At 41.3% G+C, this 18,936-nt stretch overlaps 2 protein-coding genes across 2 annotated transcripts in view; both read right to left on the bottom strand.

The window, feature by feature from the left end:
• Positions 1-260: 260 nt before the first annotated feature.
• On the bottom strand, positions 261-4,938 carry ccne2 (cyclin E2). The gene is made up of 11 exons (XM_037676789.1): positions 4,925-4,938; positions 3,903-3,984; positions 3,765-3,818; positions 3,100-3,242; positions 2,684-2,819; positions 2,430-2,576; positions 2,229-2,324; positions 1,987-2,121; positions 1,798-1,909; positions 1,548-1,705; positions 261-371 (listed from the first exon to the last, which is right to left on the bottom strand). Exons 1-11 carry the CDS (start codon positions 4,936-4,938, stop codon positions 261-263), a joined length of 1,188 nt encoding a protein of 395 aa, XP_037532717.1.
• A 7,025-nt stretch (positions 4,939-11,963) lies between these two features.
• tp53inp1 (tumor protein p53 inducible nuclear protein 1) overlaps positions 11,964-18,936 on the bottom strand; it is a 10,951-nt gene continuing 3,978 nt past the window's right edge. Inside the window, exons 3-4 of the mRNA XM_037676788.1 lie at positions 14,226-14,736; positions 11,964-13,066 (exon numbers count right to left, since the gene is read on the bottom strand). Of these exons, the coding sequence (XP_037532716.1) occupies positions 12,844-13,066; positions 14,226-14,736 (734 nt within the window). The 3' untranslated portion in view covers positions 11,964-12,843. The remainder of the gene's footprint in view (positions 13,067-14,225; positions 14,737-18,936) is intronic.

The following is an 18,936-nucleotide window of genomic DNA, read 5'->3' as shown; positions in this document are numbered from 1 at the left end:
AAATAAAAATCAGTCTGAGCACTGGAGTTAAAAAAATAAGAAAATCTCAAAAGAAAATACAAAAAGATTTCCCAGTGAAGAATCAGACTGAAAGTTTTCATCGACTGGTCCCGTCTTTTACCAGAACTCTGAGCTTAGTGTTGACAAGCAATGAAAAAAATTAAAATAAATATAAAAAGAAAAACTTTTGGTCTGTCGTTTGCCAAGATGGCGTCCTTTTCAGTGAGATCGAGGTAGCGCGTCCTGCTGGCAGCATCTCTTCAGGGACTAACAGATTTCTCTGCGCTGCTGGGCGGGGTGAGGACTGTTCCCACGGCAACAGGCGACAGCTGACAATCTGGGGCGTCAACCTGACGCTCCTGAGCTTTCCTCTGCAGGACGGAAAACACGAGTTTAATGCTGGACACGGAGAAAGAAATCCACAAACACGTTTAACGCTTTGAAGAATTATAGTGTGTTTGACGACCGTCCAAGATGGCCTTTCAAAACCAAAATTAATTTCATAGATGCTGTGCAATGTGTTGCAAATGATGTACAGTAGTCCCTCACTACTTCGTGGTTTGACTTTTGCGAACTCGCTATTTTGCGGTTTTTCAAAGTGAGATTGTACACGAGAAAAATAAAATAAATTGTACACGATTGTCAACTTTAATATTACTCATGTGACTGGGACAGTACTGGACACGGTACAGTAAAAAGTTAAACGGGGAAAAAAAAAAAATACTTTGGACAGGCGCCGCCATTTTGTAGTTTTCTCTCAATAAGCCTACACTGCATCACCACTCAAAACGACTACATTTCCCAGAAGCCCCATTGCCTTCTGCTGAAATACGGTAGAAGTAAATTGGGTAAATACTGAGCTCAAAAAGTTTGGTTCTTGTTCACAGTGACTTCAGCACCCAGTGGACACCGAACCGGACCTCCAGACTCATCGGTGAATCTGAGCGCTGCATGCCGGCCCACAAGGACTTACGAGCGGGAGGCGCCAGATGGACCGGGACCACCGCGAGCCAGAGAGCCGACCAGAACCGGCAGGGTAAGTCTGCCGAAGCAGAACCGAGCTGCTGCTGTTCTGGAGAATAAAATGTAGTAGCTACAGATCCAGTACCGTACGCATGTTGGTAAAATGACGTGGGCTTCAGAGTTTAGAACAATGCAAGAGTTTAACGCCTTAATATGAATAAATACTAAAATAAATACAACGTCGCTACTTCACTGGCTGTCACTTATTGCACGGGGCGGGGGGGTCTGGAATGTAACCCCTGCAATAAACGAGGGACTAATGTATGTGTTAATTAATCCACGACAGCCACGCTCTCCATTTTAGCTCCGTGCACTTTGGCATTTATGAGTCAATTAAAAAACTAATAATTTGTTTCGCCTAAATTAGCTTTTCGATTTTAAACCTAAATATTTGTCTTTGTTAGGAACTAGGGGAAAAAAAAAAACGCTTTCAACAATAAATACCGTTTTAAGATGTATAGTTTAGTCACAAGATAAACGACAAATTTAATCTCATTGAAAAGTGTTTTATTCCTCCGTCTCACCAGCAGGTCCAGATAGGCCACGTGTGTCTGGATGTTGTGTCTGTCGTCACTTTTCACTTTGGGGAAGTTCTTGAGTTGAGGTTCGTCTTCCGAACGCAGCGTCTCCATGAAGGGACTCATCCACTGATAACAAGGAAAAACACCGTCCCACGTCAAGCCTGAAAAACAAACGGGAAGAACATGAAGAAACTTGTTCTCAGCTCAAACATTGGAACAAAAAACGGGGGAACGACACTGAAGGAGAACAAACCTGAGACTTTATGAACAACGTCAAAAGAAGAGAAGTGGCAGAAGGCAGCAGCAGCGAGAACACTGTAGCTGAAGTCCAACGAGCCGACGTCCATCATGCACAGATCCAACAGCTGAAAAAGACGAGACAAAGATCAGCTACAGCGTCCCATCTACGGAGGTTTACTGCGATAAAGAACAAACGGGGCACCTGGGTAATCTGGATGTACGTTTCCTGACAGAACTGAGGCTCCAGGAAGTTCTCTCCATCCTTCTGGGCTTCCACCTGAGCATACAGCTTCAACCAGGAGATGGGCGTCTCTGGACACAAGTTCCAGTCCAACGCCTGCAGGAGGACAGTCACGTCAACACAAAAAGGCAGGTGCGCAGAACCAGCGTGGACTGTACAACGTGCAAATGAAATATGGTGAACATTAAAACACGTTTCCGTACCTTTAATATCTGGAGCTCAATGCGCTGGATGTCCCACATGTCGCACGCTCCGTCTGTGACGTAGGCAAACTCGCAGATTTTAGGAGGATAGATTTCCTGAAGGAAGAAAAAATAATAGTAATCAGATACGTCTGATGAGTTTGAACAAAAAAACACAACCTGCTCGTTTTGGAGTCGAGTGCACGTGATGGTGAGACTCACTTCTATCTTTGAGGCGATGAAGAGCGCCGTGATGCCGATGAGCTGCAGGAGATCTTTGCTGACGTCCTCCTGGGTCAGCATGAAGCGGTCGAAGTAGTCCTGGGCGAGGTACGCCGTTTGCCTGTGGAGGTTGTACACCTCGCTCACCTGCACAAAGACGCAGACATTTTCAGTTTTCCTGCGCCGACTGTGCATAAATTTAATTAAAAGCTGAAAAAAACTGAAACCAAATTGAGTTCTTTGCGACAACCCACCTCCAGGAGCCAGTCCAACAAGATCGCCCTCATCTTGGGCTGCAGCTTGGGGTGCCGCTGCAGGTAGCCTTTATCGTGAACATACTTCAGCTCCTTGTTGAGCATTTTTATCCATACATCGTCTGAACTTGCCCAGCTGCAAAACAAAAAAAAACAACTTTAACCTTTTGCCGACTTAAGAGTGGATCTTTTTATTTGTTTGAATGGTTTCTCATTTCACTCCTATGATTAAAAGACAATAGCTAATCACTTAACAGACCGCAGTAACGGATCAGGGACCTGCCTGCACTGAAACCTGATCAACTCACACTTGACTAAAATCAAGTGTTCAATTCAAAAGTAAACGAGCTCAAATAGGCGGAGTATCGGCCGGCAAACAAAACAGGACGACTCGGGACGAGATAGACTCCTCTTACCTGAGACATGGGATCGGGGAGGCCTTGATGAAAAGATTCTTGAATCTGTACTGTTTAAAACTGGATGAGTCAGAGGGCTGCAGCTCTTTGTGGGGAGTTTCAATGAGAACGCATGGACTTGCACCATCCTCCAACCAGCACTTCTGGAAAAACAAAACACACTGAACTTGAAATAAAAGAGTCTCACAGAAAAGATCACTGATCTGACAGGAAAGGCAAGAAAAACAAGTTATTTTTAATGCTAATAAATGTAGGGTAAGTATCCCTAAATCTCTAATGGTTAAAAGTTACTTCTTTCTTACTCATGGCACGTGGTGTTTTAAACAGTTTAGGAATAGGACAGCATAAACTTGTAATAAATGTGCTGTTGTTTAAAATTAGACAAACAGTGACCCCTTGTGTTCAAAGCGAGTACTGCATGACCACTCACAATGCTACACAAGTGCCTTCATGCAACTGACCAAATCAAGCAAAATAAATGCTTTTTAGATGATTTTCTGCTGGTTATAGGTTTATAAAATATAAACAAAAATGCTGAATTCATAAGCAGAAGGGTGGGCTTTCAAACAACAGATAATAAACTAGCAACACATTCTGGACTGAAGTCTTATCAGTTATAAACACACACAATAAGTTCAGAGCCGAGGGCGTCTAGAAACACTTACCTGTATTTCATAGTTTTGTTTTTTGGCAGCAGGTTGTAGCTTTTTCTTAGAAGGCTGAAAAAAAAAAAGGTGACTGTTAAATCAAACTGCTATAAAAGTGATAAAGGGCTAAATAATAATTAGAGCAGCTGGACAAACCTCTGACTTTCTCTTCTTCAGAGGGGGTCGGACTGTCGGTTGGGGCGTATTAGAATCTCTGGCTTGAAGTGTCATGCGAACGCTGAAATAAAAATAAAACAATCTTTAATTTGCTTATGAAAAACACATGAAACATTCAGAAATTAGGAGGTTGAACACAATTGAAATTTCTCATCGTCACAAATTTTGTTGCAAGTTGAAAATGAAAATATTTCTGCAGCATTTATGTCACCGCCGCAAAAATAAATTTAATCTATTAAATTACTTATCGCTTGGAATGCATTTTGCCTGTGGTCACGTTGTCTTGGCAAAACTTTGAAAATGACTTTTGCATGCACAAGCGCATAAAGCTACCAATGCACATGCTCAGTCTGTATTTTGCACTGCATTGTGGTCTTCATACCTACTACCAATTAAATTGTACACATTTGTGTGTATTAGTTACTATCATAGACTATAAGCTCCTTATCTGATGAATAGTATTCAGAAATTATTCTTAAGTTTCATCTTTGGATTCACTTTTTTTGTACAGTTTGTGTGGATCCACACTTTGGTAATTGCCACTCCTGTGTTGGCTACTGTGGCGGCCATCTTGAATTTTATTGTCTACGTTTCAAAGAGATTTCGTCAGTGATTTGCGAAATACTTTGACGAACAAGGTCGGCTTGAACACGACGGTAAAATCTGGAGCAAAGATCTAGAGCGATAAGTCGTGCTCAGACTACGTGTTGCGAATTAACCTGAGCTACCGCCAGATCATGTTTGAGCAGAATATCTGTAAAATTGACCAGATTATAGCCATTTTTTGTGTGTTTTCTAAAGCCAGTTGGCTATGGCAGCCGTCGTGAGTTGCGATTTCAAAATATTTAAAAAAAGTCCTAGAAGTCCAACGATTATGTTCTGAATGTTTTACGAGAACGTCTAAAACATTATCACCCGCCTTTACCTTTCGGTGGCGGGCACTACAGCCGACTTATAATAAACTATTCTCTGCAAAGGCCCATTAAAGCGCTTCTGCTTACCTGCGTCTGGACATGGTGCCAACTTTAATTACAGCCCCTGCAAATAAACAAAGAACAATTAATAAAAAAACGGTGCTCAGCTTTAGAAAGTGTTACACTTAAAAACACCAGAGTGCTATTTATGAGCTTGTATGAATAAAAATGAGCTAATGTTAAGTTGAAATCTAGGAGTGCACATGTTACCTTGAAAAAAAAGTGGCTAAAAAAAAAACCCAACTAGAATAATGTGATCAAGATCCTCCTGTAGGTGAAGCTTTTTCATCACTTCAAGCTGAAGATCTCATCTATGAAACTGGGACTAGCGTTAGCTTGTCCCCATTCCAGGCACACAAAAAAAGCCCCTCGAGAAAACCCACAGCAAACTTGAACCCGAGCTGAACGAGCACATGCGAACATCGATCTCCTCTCCAGCAACAAGAGGAGTCAAAGTTTGTCAAAGCGATAAATATGATCGAAACTATCCGTCAAGTTGTGCGAGCTGCTACGACGGCAGCTGCAGCCTCGGAGGGAAAAGGGGGGCGAAGAAGCTCTCGCTCGGCTTCAGACAAAAAAAACTTATAAAATACAACAACGCAGCTCTAAATGATCGACTCGAGCCACGAGCCGCACGTCTGCGATCGTCTCGGGCGCGCTCGGGATCTTTGAAATCGACCCATTTCGAGCTTTTATTGACGTTTGAAACTCAAAGACGCGCCAATTTCCACAACGCAAGAAGCGGGAGGATTCGAGTCCAGCCTCTCACGAGCTCAGCCTGCGAGGGAAAACCAGTACCACACGAGCCACACCGACTTCAAACTGGTATAAACTGCTGGGATATGCCCTCAAACACCACATAAGTCAGTGAGGACTGTTTCCAAGACCGCCAGGCGCCATTAAAGTCGATTAAACTGGGACTAAAGCGAAGCTGACGTGAGGAGCGGAGCTACTGGGATTAGCAAACCGAGCCCGGTTACTGCTAACTAGGTCATCAGTAACTGGTTAACCCTCCACCCCAACTTACAGATCAACTGGTCACGTACAGTATTAGCACGCAAACGCATCTGAAGTTGGTACCAGGTTGATTTAGGCGCAGTTGGATCAAGTTGATCACGATTTAAAGCCCGGATGTTTGCACAAACAGCTCGATGTTACAGTTATCGACCAAAACACACGGTCAGGATAAAAACATAAAGTCACACAGAAGTGTGGCAGATTGTTCTGCTTGTGTAAAAGTTAAGTTTAGTCTGAGTCAAAGCTACAGATAGTATCTTTCCCCCCCCATCAATATAACACAATTGTACAAACTTCCTTAGTACAAATATGATTTAAAACAAAGGAAAGGTCGCGATGAAGACGGCAGGAAGATTAAAAACGGATTTAAAAACATCTATCTGTTGCGGCTGTCAGCAGCAGGTCTGTCTTACCTCTTCTATGAAGAATGAATGACTGCATCAGCTGTGGCGCCAATCCTTATATCCGCGTCTGCCTGCGGGCGCCACTGCGCATGCTCGTTCCCGGTTAACATAAACGCGCTAAATGTTCAAATCCGAGCGGCGATTAGCAGAAATGGCCCTCACGGAGCGGATCGAACGAAGCTAATTTACGCGACTCCGCTTTTTAGTAAGTTGCTGTAAGCGATCGGCGCCGATCAGCGGGGTATTCTGGGCGGTTTAGCTAAATCTGCATTCATTTCTAACGGACACCGAGTCGCATCAACGGTCTGCGACGTAAACAACCGTTTCCGTACTTTGCGGCTGAGTTTTAACGATTCGAGACACGTTTGGGAATCACTACACATGAAAAACCCTCGTGCGCACAGTTGTTCTATGGAGATTTAGTTGATTCTTAAAACGATACCGTAACTTCTTCCGGGTACGGATCCCGCCTGTGGGCGTGGCGTCTGTGACGTCGAGCCAATGAGAGGGTCGGGCTGTAAACCGCGTGCCGAGTTCGAAAATGTAAACACAGCGAGCACGTGGGAGGTGCTGTCAAACAGCTGCAGGGAAGCCAGCTGCTCAGATGAGCATTAAGTTCAGCTTTTAACCAACAAACAAAAAAAAAAAAAGATGAACTTCTCTTTGGGGTTTTGTTTGATAAACATAATTTAAAGATTTACTACAAATATATCTACCTCTCAGCAAAAACTGAAGAACATAGAAGTGGATTCTTGTGTTGTTTTCCATGATTTCATGGGACAGATGTATTAGTACTCAGAGTTAGTGTTATTAATGACTATTAGCTATTATCTATTATAGTTATCTATAACATTTACTGACTTATTGTCATGTTTTGTTTTGGGTTAGCTGTGGTAGCCATCTTGAATTGGGTTGCAAATGTTAACAGGTTTTAGATGCACAACCAAGGACTACTTTTTTAGTCTCACCGTAATCTGTCCATTGGTTTATGAAATATTTCATTAACGACAGACACAGCTAACATCAATAGTGTGAGGCAAAGCTTTTGGGAACGACTCTCAGTTACAACCACACCCGGTTTTAGCACTTTTTATGCAAAACTGAACAGATTTCAGTTCATAATCAGTTGCAGCTGTTCATAAAACCTATCCACTGGTTAATGAGATATTTTGCTAACTCTAGAAACAACATCTCCAGACAGTAGCAATTAAAACATTGTCACTGTTTAGCCTTTCAAAGAAACGCATAATAAAAATAAGTAATGACAATAGCATTCTGGTAGTTTTTACCCATTTTGCCATCTTTTCTAGTTATAATTAGGTAATTGCAGGTTGTATTTCTGTTATTTCACAGCATAATTCTGGATCTAAGTTCTGCCTTCGACACAATCTGTCATTCTATCCTCCTCAACAGACTAACCTCCATTGGCATCTCGGGTACTCCGTTAGACTGGTTCAAATCATATCTCTCTGACCGCACTCAATTCATTCAGCTCAAATCCTTTCGTTCCCAGTCTTCCCCCGTCTCCACGGGTGTCCCCTAAGGCTCTGTCCTCGGACCCCTCCTCTTCATCAATTACCTCCTTCCTCTAGGTCACATCTTCCGTAAATTTGGTGTCCATTTTCACTGTTATGCTGATGACACACAGCTCTACCTATCAACAAAACCAAACTCCACCCACCCACCCTCCATCCTCACCGACTGTCTCAATGAGCTAAATCACTGGTTTTCTAACAATTTTCTACAACTAAACAGTAACAAAACAGAAATCATTCTTGTCTGTACCAAAAACTCTCTCAAAATCAGATAATCTTCTCATCCCCCTTAACAACTCTCTGCTATCCCCCTCGCCTCAGTTCAAGAGTCTTGGTGTCATCCTCGACACCACTCTCTCCTTCACTTCACACATCAACACTGTCACTTGGTCTGCCTATTTCCATCTCCGAAATATTAACCGTCTCCGCCCTTCTCTCACACCCCGCTCCACAGCCATCCTTGTTCACTGTCTTGTGACTTCTCGGATTGACTACTGCAACTCCCTTCTTTATGGCCTCCCCAACAAATCTCTCCAGAAGCTGCAATTGGTCCAGAACTCAGCTGCCCGTGTCATCACTCAAACCTCCTCCTATAACCACATCACTCCAGTCCTGCAGCAGCTCCACTGGCTCCCGGTTAAATCACACATCGTCTTCAAAATTCTTCTTCTCACTTTCAAAGCTATCCACAACCTTGCCCCTCCGTACCTATCTGACCTCCTACACATCTCCATCCCCTCTCGCTCTCTCAGATCCTCCTCTTCACTACACCTCCATGAACCCTCTGCCCGCCTCTCCACCATGGGGAGCAGGGCCTTCACCTGCTCTGCCCCTCATCTCTGGAACTCTCTACCCCCTGACTTAAGAAACACCACCTCTCTTTCTATATTCAAGACTGCTCTGAAAACACATCTCTTTAGACTCACTTATCCTTAACTTTGCTGTATTTTATATTCTGTATGTATTTTATATTCTGTATGTAATTTATTCCTGTTGATCTTTGTTCTTACTGTAAAGTGTCCTTGGGTGTCAAGAAAGGCGCTTTTTAAATAAAATGATTATTATTATAAACACCTGCATTATAAATGACAGCACAGAAAATAGACAGGACTTTGTGTATGAAACCATTTATTAAAGGCTAATAAGAGATCACATGTAATAACTATTACAGTTCGAAAACAGATGACCCCGCTCTTTCATCAACATCATTTTTTGCTCTTGTTTCTGACATCCAAACAGTGTTAATCAATTTGTTATACATCCAATATACAAACAAGCAAAACAGACAAACGTTAACAAAGTTAATCCTAAAATTACACTTTTTCCCCCCCTCTTTTTGGCAAAGTGCTGTATTTTTCCAGTAAACTACACAAAAACACAAATGTCTAACACTTGGTGAAACAAAGAAAATATGAATGCCACACAGTAATCGTCACACGTTCAAATAAAAAGAAGAGGTTTTGCTACATCGTTCTGTCTGGTTTGTCGAGTCATTAGAAAAGCTGTTCTCAGGCTGGGCGGACGGCGGCGGCGAAAGTGAAGAAGCTTCTTCCGAGCGATGCATAGTTCGTTTCTGACGTCTCATGTGTATATTTTTAATCCCTTTACGTTTGATTGAAACATTAAAAACAAAAGAGAGAGGGAGAAAAAGTTCAAGTTCTTCATCGATGCATTGTCATTACAGTTTAACCTGGAAGGCACGTGATCCACAGATTTCAAGGCATTGAACATAAACTCTAGAAATCCCTGTTTGATTGATGATGAAAGCTGAGAACAGAAAGAAACACTAAACTTTTAAAGCTCCTGCCGGCAGGAGGAGCCTCGAACACACATCTCTTCTCAAACATTGTAACATAAAACATCATCAGTTATTACAGTTGAGAATAAAACAAAAAGCTTAAATACACTAAAGGCCAACTCAACCATTGCGTTATTTACAGCAAACCGTACATACAAGTAAAAACCACTTTTTTCTTTTATCCATGCTACAGTTTCATCAACATGAACTAAACCGTAAAGTCCACGCTACAAAAAGGTTTTATTTTGAAGTTGTCGGTTGATTTCTGAGCCTCAAAATGTGTTTTTAATCTGACTGACTTTATTTTTGACATTCTTCATTTGAACTACATTCAAATAACATTTTGCTTTAAGTAAATCAAAAACGGTTAAGTCAGAGCCCTTGTCCAGAACACTGGAAATTATAGTTTGAAGTTATTTTCTTTCAAAATAAAAGCCAGCAAAGTTAGTTTGTTACATTTTCAACAAACTAAAAACACGCAAATGTCAAATGTAGATGAAACAATATTTTTCTCAATATTCGAAGCAAAATGTCGCCAAAACTTGACATTATTCTGAATATTTATTTGCCTCAGCTTTCAGAAGACAAAGTAAAACAAGGAAAGTGTTCCGAGGGTTCGGAGCAACGAGGCCAAGAACTCTTAAACACAAAAATAATCATTTTATAAACTAGAAAAAAAGGCTACAACTTATTATTTATTTTTGTTTAAATATAACTAACAAAAATGTAACTATCTTAGCATGGAAACTAGAACAGTTGAAAAAGTATTAGCATTAAGTACATCCCTAAAACAATGTTACGTACACATGAGAGAAGAAAAATATATAAATATTACGTTTATGAAAAAGACCAACAGTTCTTCTGCGTCTTCAAAAAAGATTCCCAACAATTGAGACGGTTCAATTTCCCCAGTCCTCGGACTGAAAACGAGTCATTCTCACATTTTCACGAGGAAGAGCTCGCAGAGAGGGAGCTGGAAAAGTCTGAGCGTGAACATTACAAACAGAAACAAGAAGAAAAAATAAAATCATCAGCCGTCAAGTAAATCTGCATTTTTCTAAAGTGTAAAGGTGATTGGTTGCGACCCTGAGAAGTGGACTGCAGATTCATTTTGAAACGCACAAAAAAGACATTTTTTTTTTCCAACGTCGTAACGCGAACACAACTCTACAAACCATGCAACAAACTGCACACAACCATGACCACACATACCAAAGCAACAAGTTATAGATGCGTACAACTTCATACTGATATGTACTTTGTTGTTGTTGTTTTTTCCTTTACAAAAAAAAAAAAAAAAAAAAAAGTATTTTGGAAGTTTGTTTATTTTTAAATACATTTTTGTGAAATTTCTATTCTTCTAACAGCTACTGTTCAAACAAGGCATTTAGTGATATTCAACCCATTATTTTTAGTCTTTTACACTGTTTAAAAAGGTGAAAAGTATTGAATCATAACGTCAGAAGCAGGTTCAGTCAGTGCTGCAGAGGGTGCGCAAAACAGTAGTGCTGAAGATCTCAAAACATGGGACATTAAGGAGTTACATTCTTAAAACTATTCTAGCATAGGTACGTTAATTATGCATTGTTGGGTTGTTGTTTTTTTATAACCATCGTGGGTTCAGATAGGAATGCACAATATTATCGGTATCGGCAGATATTAGCGATGAAGTTAAGTAGCGGACATCGACCATTCCATCAAAATAACTCACCGATAAAAAAAAAGGTGTTTTTCTATGACAACCCAGTGACAAGGACGCCTGCAGCGCCAGCACAACGACATGACATCACGCGTTCCGTTGAGTTTAGATTTGTGAAAATTTGCAAATTTGCACTGTTCAAGTGTTGTCACTGTGTTAGAGAGAGTAAATGTCATGAATAAATTTGACATTAAACATAATCCAAGTTGTAGTGTTACATCATTTTCAGCCCCCTTTTTGTCATCTGCATTTGGTAGCAGGCCAAACTGACAAAGACTGTGCAGAATAATGTAAAATTTTAATCCCACAGCAGAGAAAGCTGTGTAGTCTCTGGAAGTAGGTCTAGGGGAAAAAATATCGGTATTGGTATCGGTTATTGGCTAAATAAGTTTTAACATATTGGATATCGGACAAAAATCCAATATCGTGCATCCCTAGTTTCAGATTTATAAGAAATCCTGAGGTCAATTTAAAAGAAAAAGCGATCTGTAAAAAAAAATCATGATACGTGACTGTTGAAAAGCAGAAACGTGTTTAAACTGAAAGAGCAGAGTGTCCAATTCTGTCTAAACTCCTGTTTTTCAGTTTGTACGGCCTCTAGTCTCACGGGAACGCTTGTGATGCAGCATCTGAACATCTGGATTGATGTTGGGCAGCGAGGCAGAGTATTGCACTTTAAAAGTGTTTCAGACATGAAAAGCTGTCCTTTTAACATCTTAAACCGTAAACGTACCCCGCCCTTTTGTGAAATGCATGAACTCGTCCAAAACAAAAAGCAAAATGAACAATGATTATTGTCTGAAGATTAAAGGCAAGCTCCTCTCTTTTAAGATTTTGATTTCCACCTACAGCACCACGCATGTCCAACCAGCAGATATTGGCACTTTTCTAAAGCTTAAAGCCTTCGTCACGACAGTCCTGCACTGAGGAAGCTGAAGCACCTTCCACAGTTTTTTCTGTTCATATTCAAAGTAATAACGCCTCAACTGCCTTATCAAGCTGCTCAGTTAGACAACCATCAATCTGAAATGACACCACTGGACCGTCCTGCTGCGCCATGAACCTGCCTCTGAATAAAGTGACCTACAGCGTCGATTCTAACACGTTGGTACGGAACAACTAAAGAAAAGGTACGAGTGAGAGGTCATGAGTCACATGACACGTCTTACTCTGTGATTGGACATAAAGAGGGAGTGGGTGTACATCATTACTTTTTTTCGCATCCCTTCTTCGTAGCAAATTTTAAAAGAAAGGATGGATGAAAGGCAGGATGATAATGTTCACTGGCCTTTAAACCTGATACAGAAGAAAAAAAAAGCCACAGTTCCTGTTCGGGACAGATCTGGACGGTCGTCTGTGGCGGATGATCTGGCTGCTGGTGTTTGTTTCTTGATAAATCGAGAGCACGAGGTGAGTGTTTGTGAAAGGCCAGTGTTACAATTCCCAATCTGTGCTGAGGGTGATGATGATGATGACGGTAAAATCAGGACCTTTCAGAAGTTGAGGTGCCTCTGGGTGGGTTGGTGCAGGTGCACGATGCCAGGCTTCGGGGGTCGCAGCAGGTTGAGGCGGCGCAGGGCCTTACGGGACAGGGACTGGGCGCGTTGGGTGGCGTTACCTGCTCGCTGCTGCAGAAGGCGGGTGGGATCAGAGAGCGCTGCGGTGTAGCAGGTGGAGTGGAGGCTGGAGCGGTGCTGCACAACTGACACCTCCGGCCTGCAGGGGGCAGCACAGATACAACCACAGCAGATTAGAGGAGTGTAAATTTAATTACAACATCAACAAAAATATACGAGACTGTCACGGCAACACGCTGAACTATTAATACACTTCGGACTATTTGTATTTAATTTCATGGTTATACAAATAAAACGATATTTTACAGCATATTGTTATTTTAACAGGATTTGATTTATGAGAGTTTTTGCAGTTGCTGTTTTAGTTTTATCGCCAGTCAGCTACAGTCATATCCCATTAGCTCAATATTTGTCAGAATGACTGAATTATAGCCAGCCCTGTGTTTCAGATGTTCAGTTGGACGTGGCAGCCATCTTAAATTGAGTTGGCTCTAGAAGAGGACTATTCAACTAGTGGCCCAGGGGCCAAATCAGGCCCACGGGTGAGATCAATTTGGCCCACCAATGGGTTAATTTTAAATAAAACTAGATTTTAAAATGTAAAACAAATTTACTTAATGACAATGACTGCTGGATGTCCGACCCCTGAGCTCTTAGCTTTCAGTCACTGTGGCCTCCTGAGCAATTTAGTTGAATAACCCTGCTCAAGAAGATGCACAGCCTATGATTATTTCCTGAAAGTTTAAATCAAATCCATCCAGCGATTAATGAGATGTTTTGGTAACAGATAAAGTTGACTCGTAATAGTTGATGGCAACACCAAGATCTTCAGTTAGCACTTCAGGGTGTGTGTTGGGATCAACTGTGGATACTTCCACTCCCAAAGTGTTGACAATAACTGTAAAATCTACTGTTTTCACCACTTTAGCGTTTATTACGGGATGTTGCAATGGCAGCCAGTTTGAATCAGGTTGACTCCATTGTTGTTTCATTAATTATTTTGCTAACAGTCAGAAAGACACAGGCAGAAAACATTATCATCTTCAGCTTTTGATGGCAGGTGATAATGACATTTATCTTACATCTAATAATTGAGCATTACCAGCATCTTCTGTCTATAAATTAGAAACAGAGGTTTGGCCGCATCAGGCACCTTATCCCTAAAGATTTTCTTTAAAATTCAAATGTAAAATTTGCAACTATAAGAAAATCAAAGTGGTAAAACATAATTTACTTGATTATGCTCAGATGAAGGCAGGCTCTGTACTGAAGCAAACATGATAAGGTTCGGGCGTTACCTGTGCCGAGCTCCTTCTATGAGTCTCGTCTTGTCCTTTCCTCCTGAGGCCGTCAGGTTGGTAGACAAAAAGTCCAGTTCTGGTTGGAGCATCGAGCGTCGTGGGAGGGGGTCGAGAGCCAGTCGCGGGGGGATGTGATGGGCGTAGACGGACATGCTGGGGTGTTCGATCAACAGGTTCTCCAGGGGGCTGGTTTCCAGGAGGATTGGTTGGTTGCTGTGGCCAGTGAAGCAGGGCGGAGGGGTGATGAACCAGCTCTCTTCCATCGAGCAGCCCTCCAGATCCTGGAAGCCGCCCTCCTCATCATCCACGTCTTCGTCCTCCTCTGCCCCGCCGTCTGGGTCGGTGTCAGCTGTGGAGTTGAGGGAGGTGCAGGAGGGGTAGCGTATAGCAGGGCTGGCTATAGGAGAGGGGATCATCACCAGGTCCTCCTCTTCCTCCTCTTTATCATCATCAGGATTGATGGAGGATGCAGAGAGGACGTCAGCACACTGAGCGGAACAGGCTTCAGCTGCACAGACAAACAGTTCATGTTAATATTTTACAGATTGGTTCATTAAAATCTTTTTTTTTTTTAAATCACTCGTGGGTCGTTTTCACTTCACACATCTGTTTTCCAGTTGCTCCGATCTAAAATGCTTGTTATGTATTATTGTAAAAGAAAATATATTTTTAAAATCTAACATTTTTTTTTAAAATTTATTCAATTAAACTCGCTTTTTGTCTTGATTTAAAACAAACTGCACCAAGCTGCCAGCAGGTGGCAGTGCAGAACAAGTGAATGCCATTAGATTAGACAGCCTACTACAGCAGTGCACGCCCAACTAAAACCACAACCTGCACTAAGGTTTCTGTTTTCGAGCGTAAACACTTCTGTTTGCTGATAAACCTGCCTGAGACTGAAAGCAACCTGGTTTTTATTTCCTCCACTAAAAGCATTAGAGCTAACCACCGTGCATTCTTTGGCACGTAACTCATCTGTCCAAATCTTGCACTGAAATGCAACCAAACTAACTATAACTAAAAGATTGTTTGCAGATTAGGGGATATGTGCATTTTTATCAGGCACGAGTTTCTAATGATTACATGAGAAACAGGAAGTTGTGATGTGGAAACATAATCTGAAACAAACACAACTTTGCAGTCTACGCATATTGTTTGGATCCAGTTCTATTCAGGGAGATGCTATTTTCACCTAAAGTCAAATATAGTTGACAAATACGATATATTTAATCTTCATCAGACCCTAAAACATTACCTCACCAAACACCCACACATAGAAGTTTAAGTCCTCAACACTTCCATCAATTACGTTTTTTTTTTTTTACCTCACACTTTGGAAGCATGTAAATGTGCTCCTTGTTAAAAGTTTGGAGCTCTTTTGTAAATGACATGAACACCCCTCCCGGTTCATAGTTGTCCTTGTTTACGCACAACAGAACAGAGAAGCTGACTCAGCGCCCAGAGACCGATATGCAAACGTTATCCTCTCAGCTGCAGCTCGAAGCTCGCCGTCCACACCCATCTGCAGCTGAACGGAGCGTCATCTGGACATCGAACAGGATGCACCACCTTATCTCGCTGGGCTGCAACAGCTGGCAACCGGTTGGCAAACACTGTCTGCGAGAGAGTCTCACAACATCTGCGGGGGTTCTCAATTTCCTCGCCCGAGTAGCGGAGGCTCGTGTTCGTGTGGTTTGAATATTTTATCTCAAACCTTGAGCAAGTTTGTTGCAGGAAGAGTTGTATTTTGACACCTGCACAGGAGCTCCCCTCTGACAGAAAGCAAGTCCTGGTCTACAAACTGTGCCGAAAACAAATAGAAGTTATTTAAAAAGACCCCAGCAGTGTTTTGTACATACGACTCGCTGTTCTTTGGGTTAATGAGGTCACTCTGGATTACAAATGACCCAGCTGACCCCTCTACATGAATCTGTCTCCAAAACAAAACCAAAAGTGCTCGGAGTCTGCAAGGTTTGAAGCACATTTCTTCCACTGCCTCCCTCCCGTGACCAAATCTGCACAATTAAAGCTCTTATTGCAACAATATTACACCGCCATGCATTCAAATAAAGGACGTAAAATCATCGACAGTTTGCATTTATTTTGTAATACATGCTGGGCCAGTTGCAGCACTGATGGAGACCGTTTTCTAAATTCTGTTTTGCACACATAGAACTGTGTGAGAGCTCAAAACCTTTAAACTCTTTAAAGTACAGACGTAAATAGAGTTCCTATAAACCACTTGAGTTCCTTAAATATGCACGCAAGTTTATAAAGCTGTGTAAAAAAGGAAGTTTCTGAATGCACTTGTCTCATTTTTATGATTTCAACAATGTTTCAATATGTTTGTGGAAAACTGAACTGGTGGTTTTTTATCGTGTGAATCTTTATGAAGCATTCGTTGTGATCCATTTTTCTTCCGCGTGTTGTTCGGCGCATTTCTCATCCTGCAGTTTTCAAGCCATGTCAATCATAAATCAAAACGTTCAGCTGTTTCAGGACAATCCTATGACTTTTGGTATTGGTACAACTTTAGCTTTTTGAAATATTTAGCCTTTTCTGACATTTTTTCCTGGGAAAATTAATTGAGCTCATTTTACATCCTTCACATCTTTAGATCTGTTTACAACCTTTTACTGCTCATTTTACATTTTGTTCTGCTTCAGCTTCTTTCAGCCTCCTTGTGCCAATTTAAAACGTTTTTCAGCTACTTTCAGCTACTTTCAGCTGCTTTGTGCTACTTTCAGATTCTTTCTGCTAACTACAACATTTTGTGCTTCTTCTAACTTTTTAATTTCATCTTGTTATGCTCCATTCAACTTATCTCTGCACATTTAAGCTTTTTCTGCTATTCCAGCTACTATTTAGCTCTTTTATGCTAATTTCAGCCTTTTTCAGATAATTTCCACTTTTTTGTGCTCATTTCAGCTTCTTTTAGCCTAATTGGGCCAATGAGCTCTTTCTGCTATCTTCTGCTAACTTAAGCTTCTTCTACCTTTTCGGCTACATTTTTAGCTTTTTTTCTCTCTCTCTCTCTCGTTTCAGCCGTTTTCAGATAAATTCAAGGTTTTCATGGTAATTTTTTGCTACTTTCAACCTATCGGTAATTAACTTCTTTATGGTAATTTCAGCTTGTTATGCTCCTTTCAATTCCACATGTTTTACTAATTTTAGCTCTTTCCACTTCCTTCTGGTAAGTTTCTTTCTGCCTTTTCAGCTATTTTTTTTTAGCTAATTTCTGCTTTATTTAAGCTCATTTCCAAACTTGTGTGCTCATTTTTGCTAGCTAAACCTAATTCAGCTAAAAAAATGTTCAGCTTTCTTCTGCTAATTAAGGCTTGTTCTTTCATTTCAGCTACAATTCAACATTTTTTTAGCTAATTTCAGCAAGTTCTTCAGCAATAAGCATTTACACTGCATTTCTGCAGGAAATGCAATTTCTCCCGTTAGTAATTGAATTCACAATTTATCCAAGTAACTAAATATTAAAAATATCCACAAGTTTAGTTGTGTTAAATAAAAAGGTATCAGCAGCAGCAGAACCCATACATGTTCACCTCTGCTGGTCCAGAAAGGGAACTACCAGGGTTTATTTTTACCTCCTTTGGTTCCTTGGACACTTTTGTTTGGCCTGATTACAGGTTGAGTTCTCTAAAAACTGCTCCAGGTCCAACATCCCTGTTTCCTACCAGCCCAGAGTGGGCCTGGCAGTCTTTTGCCCCCTCCTGCATGAAATATTCACACGGCTGCAGAATCGGAGACAAGTCACGTCACGAATGGAGGAGGACGAAGCGCGGCCCGAGACTCACTCCGAGCCTTTTGGAAACCACCACAGTGCGTCATGAAGTCGTATAAAGTCTGTGTGACTTGTTGAACTCAACACGTCGCGTCCGTTATGACTGGGGTCTGTTTTTGGTCTCGGCCAGCTCTGGAAACTTGGCTCGACTCTTCCTGCTGTTACAAAACTCGACTGTAAACAGTTCTATATGTCCAGCCAGCAGCTCCGTGTCAGTTTCCTCTCTGCACATAAAGTGGCGTAAATCAAACTCTGTTCAACAGCTTTTTTCAAACGTTCTTATTCAGGAGGGTTTGCACTCTATCCTTAAAATTTATGGCATTTTGAAAGTATTAATTAAATTCAAATTTCATGACAAGCACTTTAATGAAGCTGCCAAGTAAGTCCTGCATCCTGTTCCAGTATTTATAGTAGTGGTATTCAAAAAGCAATAAATTTTATTTACCATCAAAGCTGCTCTGCAGCGGTTGTGCAACATTAAAACCAGCTGCGAAGTTTAGCTAATCTAAGACTATTTTAAGAATAAAACAAGGAGACAATAAGTTTTTACTTGTCACCTGTGTGTTATTCCTAAAAGAAAGTGAGTCGGATGTAACTTTGACATAAATGCACTAACGTGTGAGCTGAATTTTAACTGTCAAAATATGTGTCTGAGGATTAAAATATGGTTTCTGGAGGAACATGACTGTTGCAGACTGTTAATCTGGAAAACAAGCAGAGTTATATCATAAATAATAAAAAAGGGATGCGTCATTTTTGCATGCCAAACTATTACATGCAGGGCCGGCCCCAGGCATAAGCAAACCAAGCGGCTGCTTAAGACCCCGGGGCCATTAGGGGAACCCCTACATGGATTTTTTTTTTTTGTGTGTGTGTGTGTGTGTGTGTGTGTGTGTGTGTGTGTGTGTGTGT

This window comes from Nematolebias whitei, chromosome 5 (genome assembly GCF_014905685.2).
Source record: "Nematolebias whitei isolate Nwh7 chromosome 5, NemWhi1, whole genome shotgun sequence".
Lineage (NCBI taxonomy): Eukaryota > Metazoa > Chordata > Actinopteri > Cyprinodontiformes > Rivulidae > Nematolebias > Nematolebias whitei.
The sequence above is the reverse complement of the archived record's forward strand: the minus strand, read 5'-3'. Positions and strand labels throughout refer to the sequence as shown.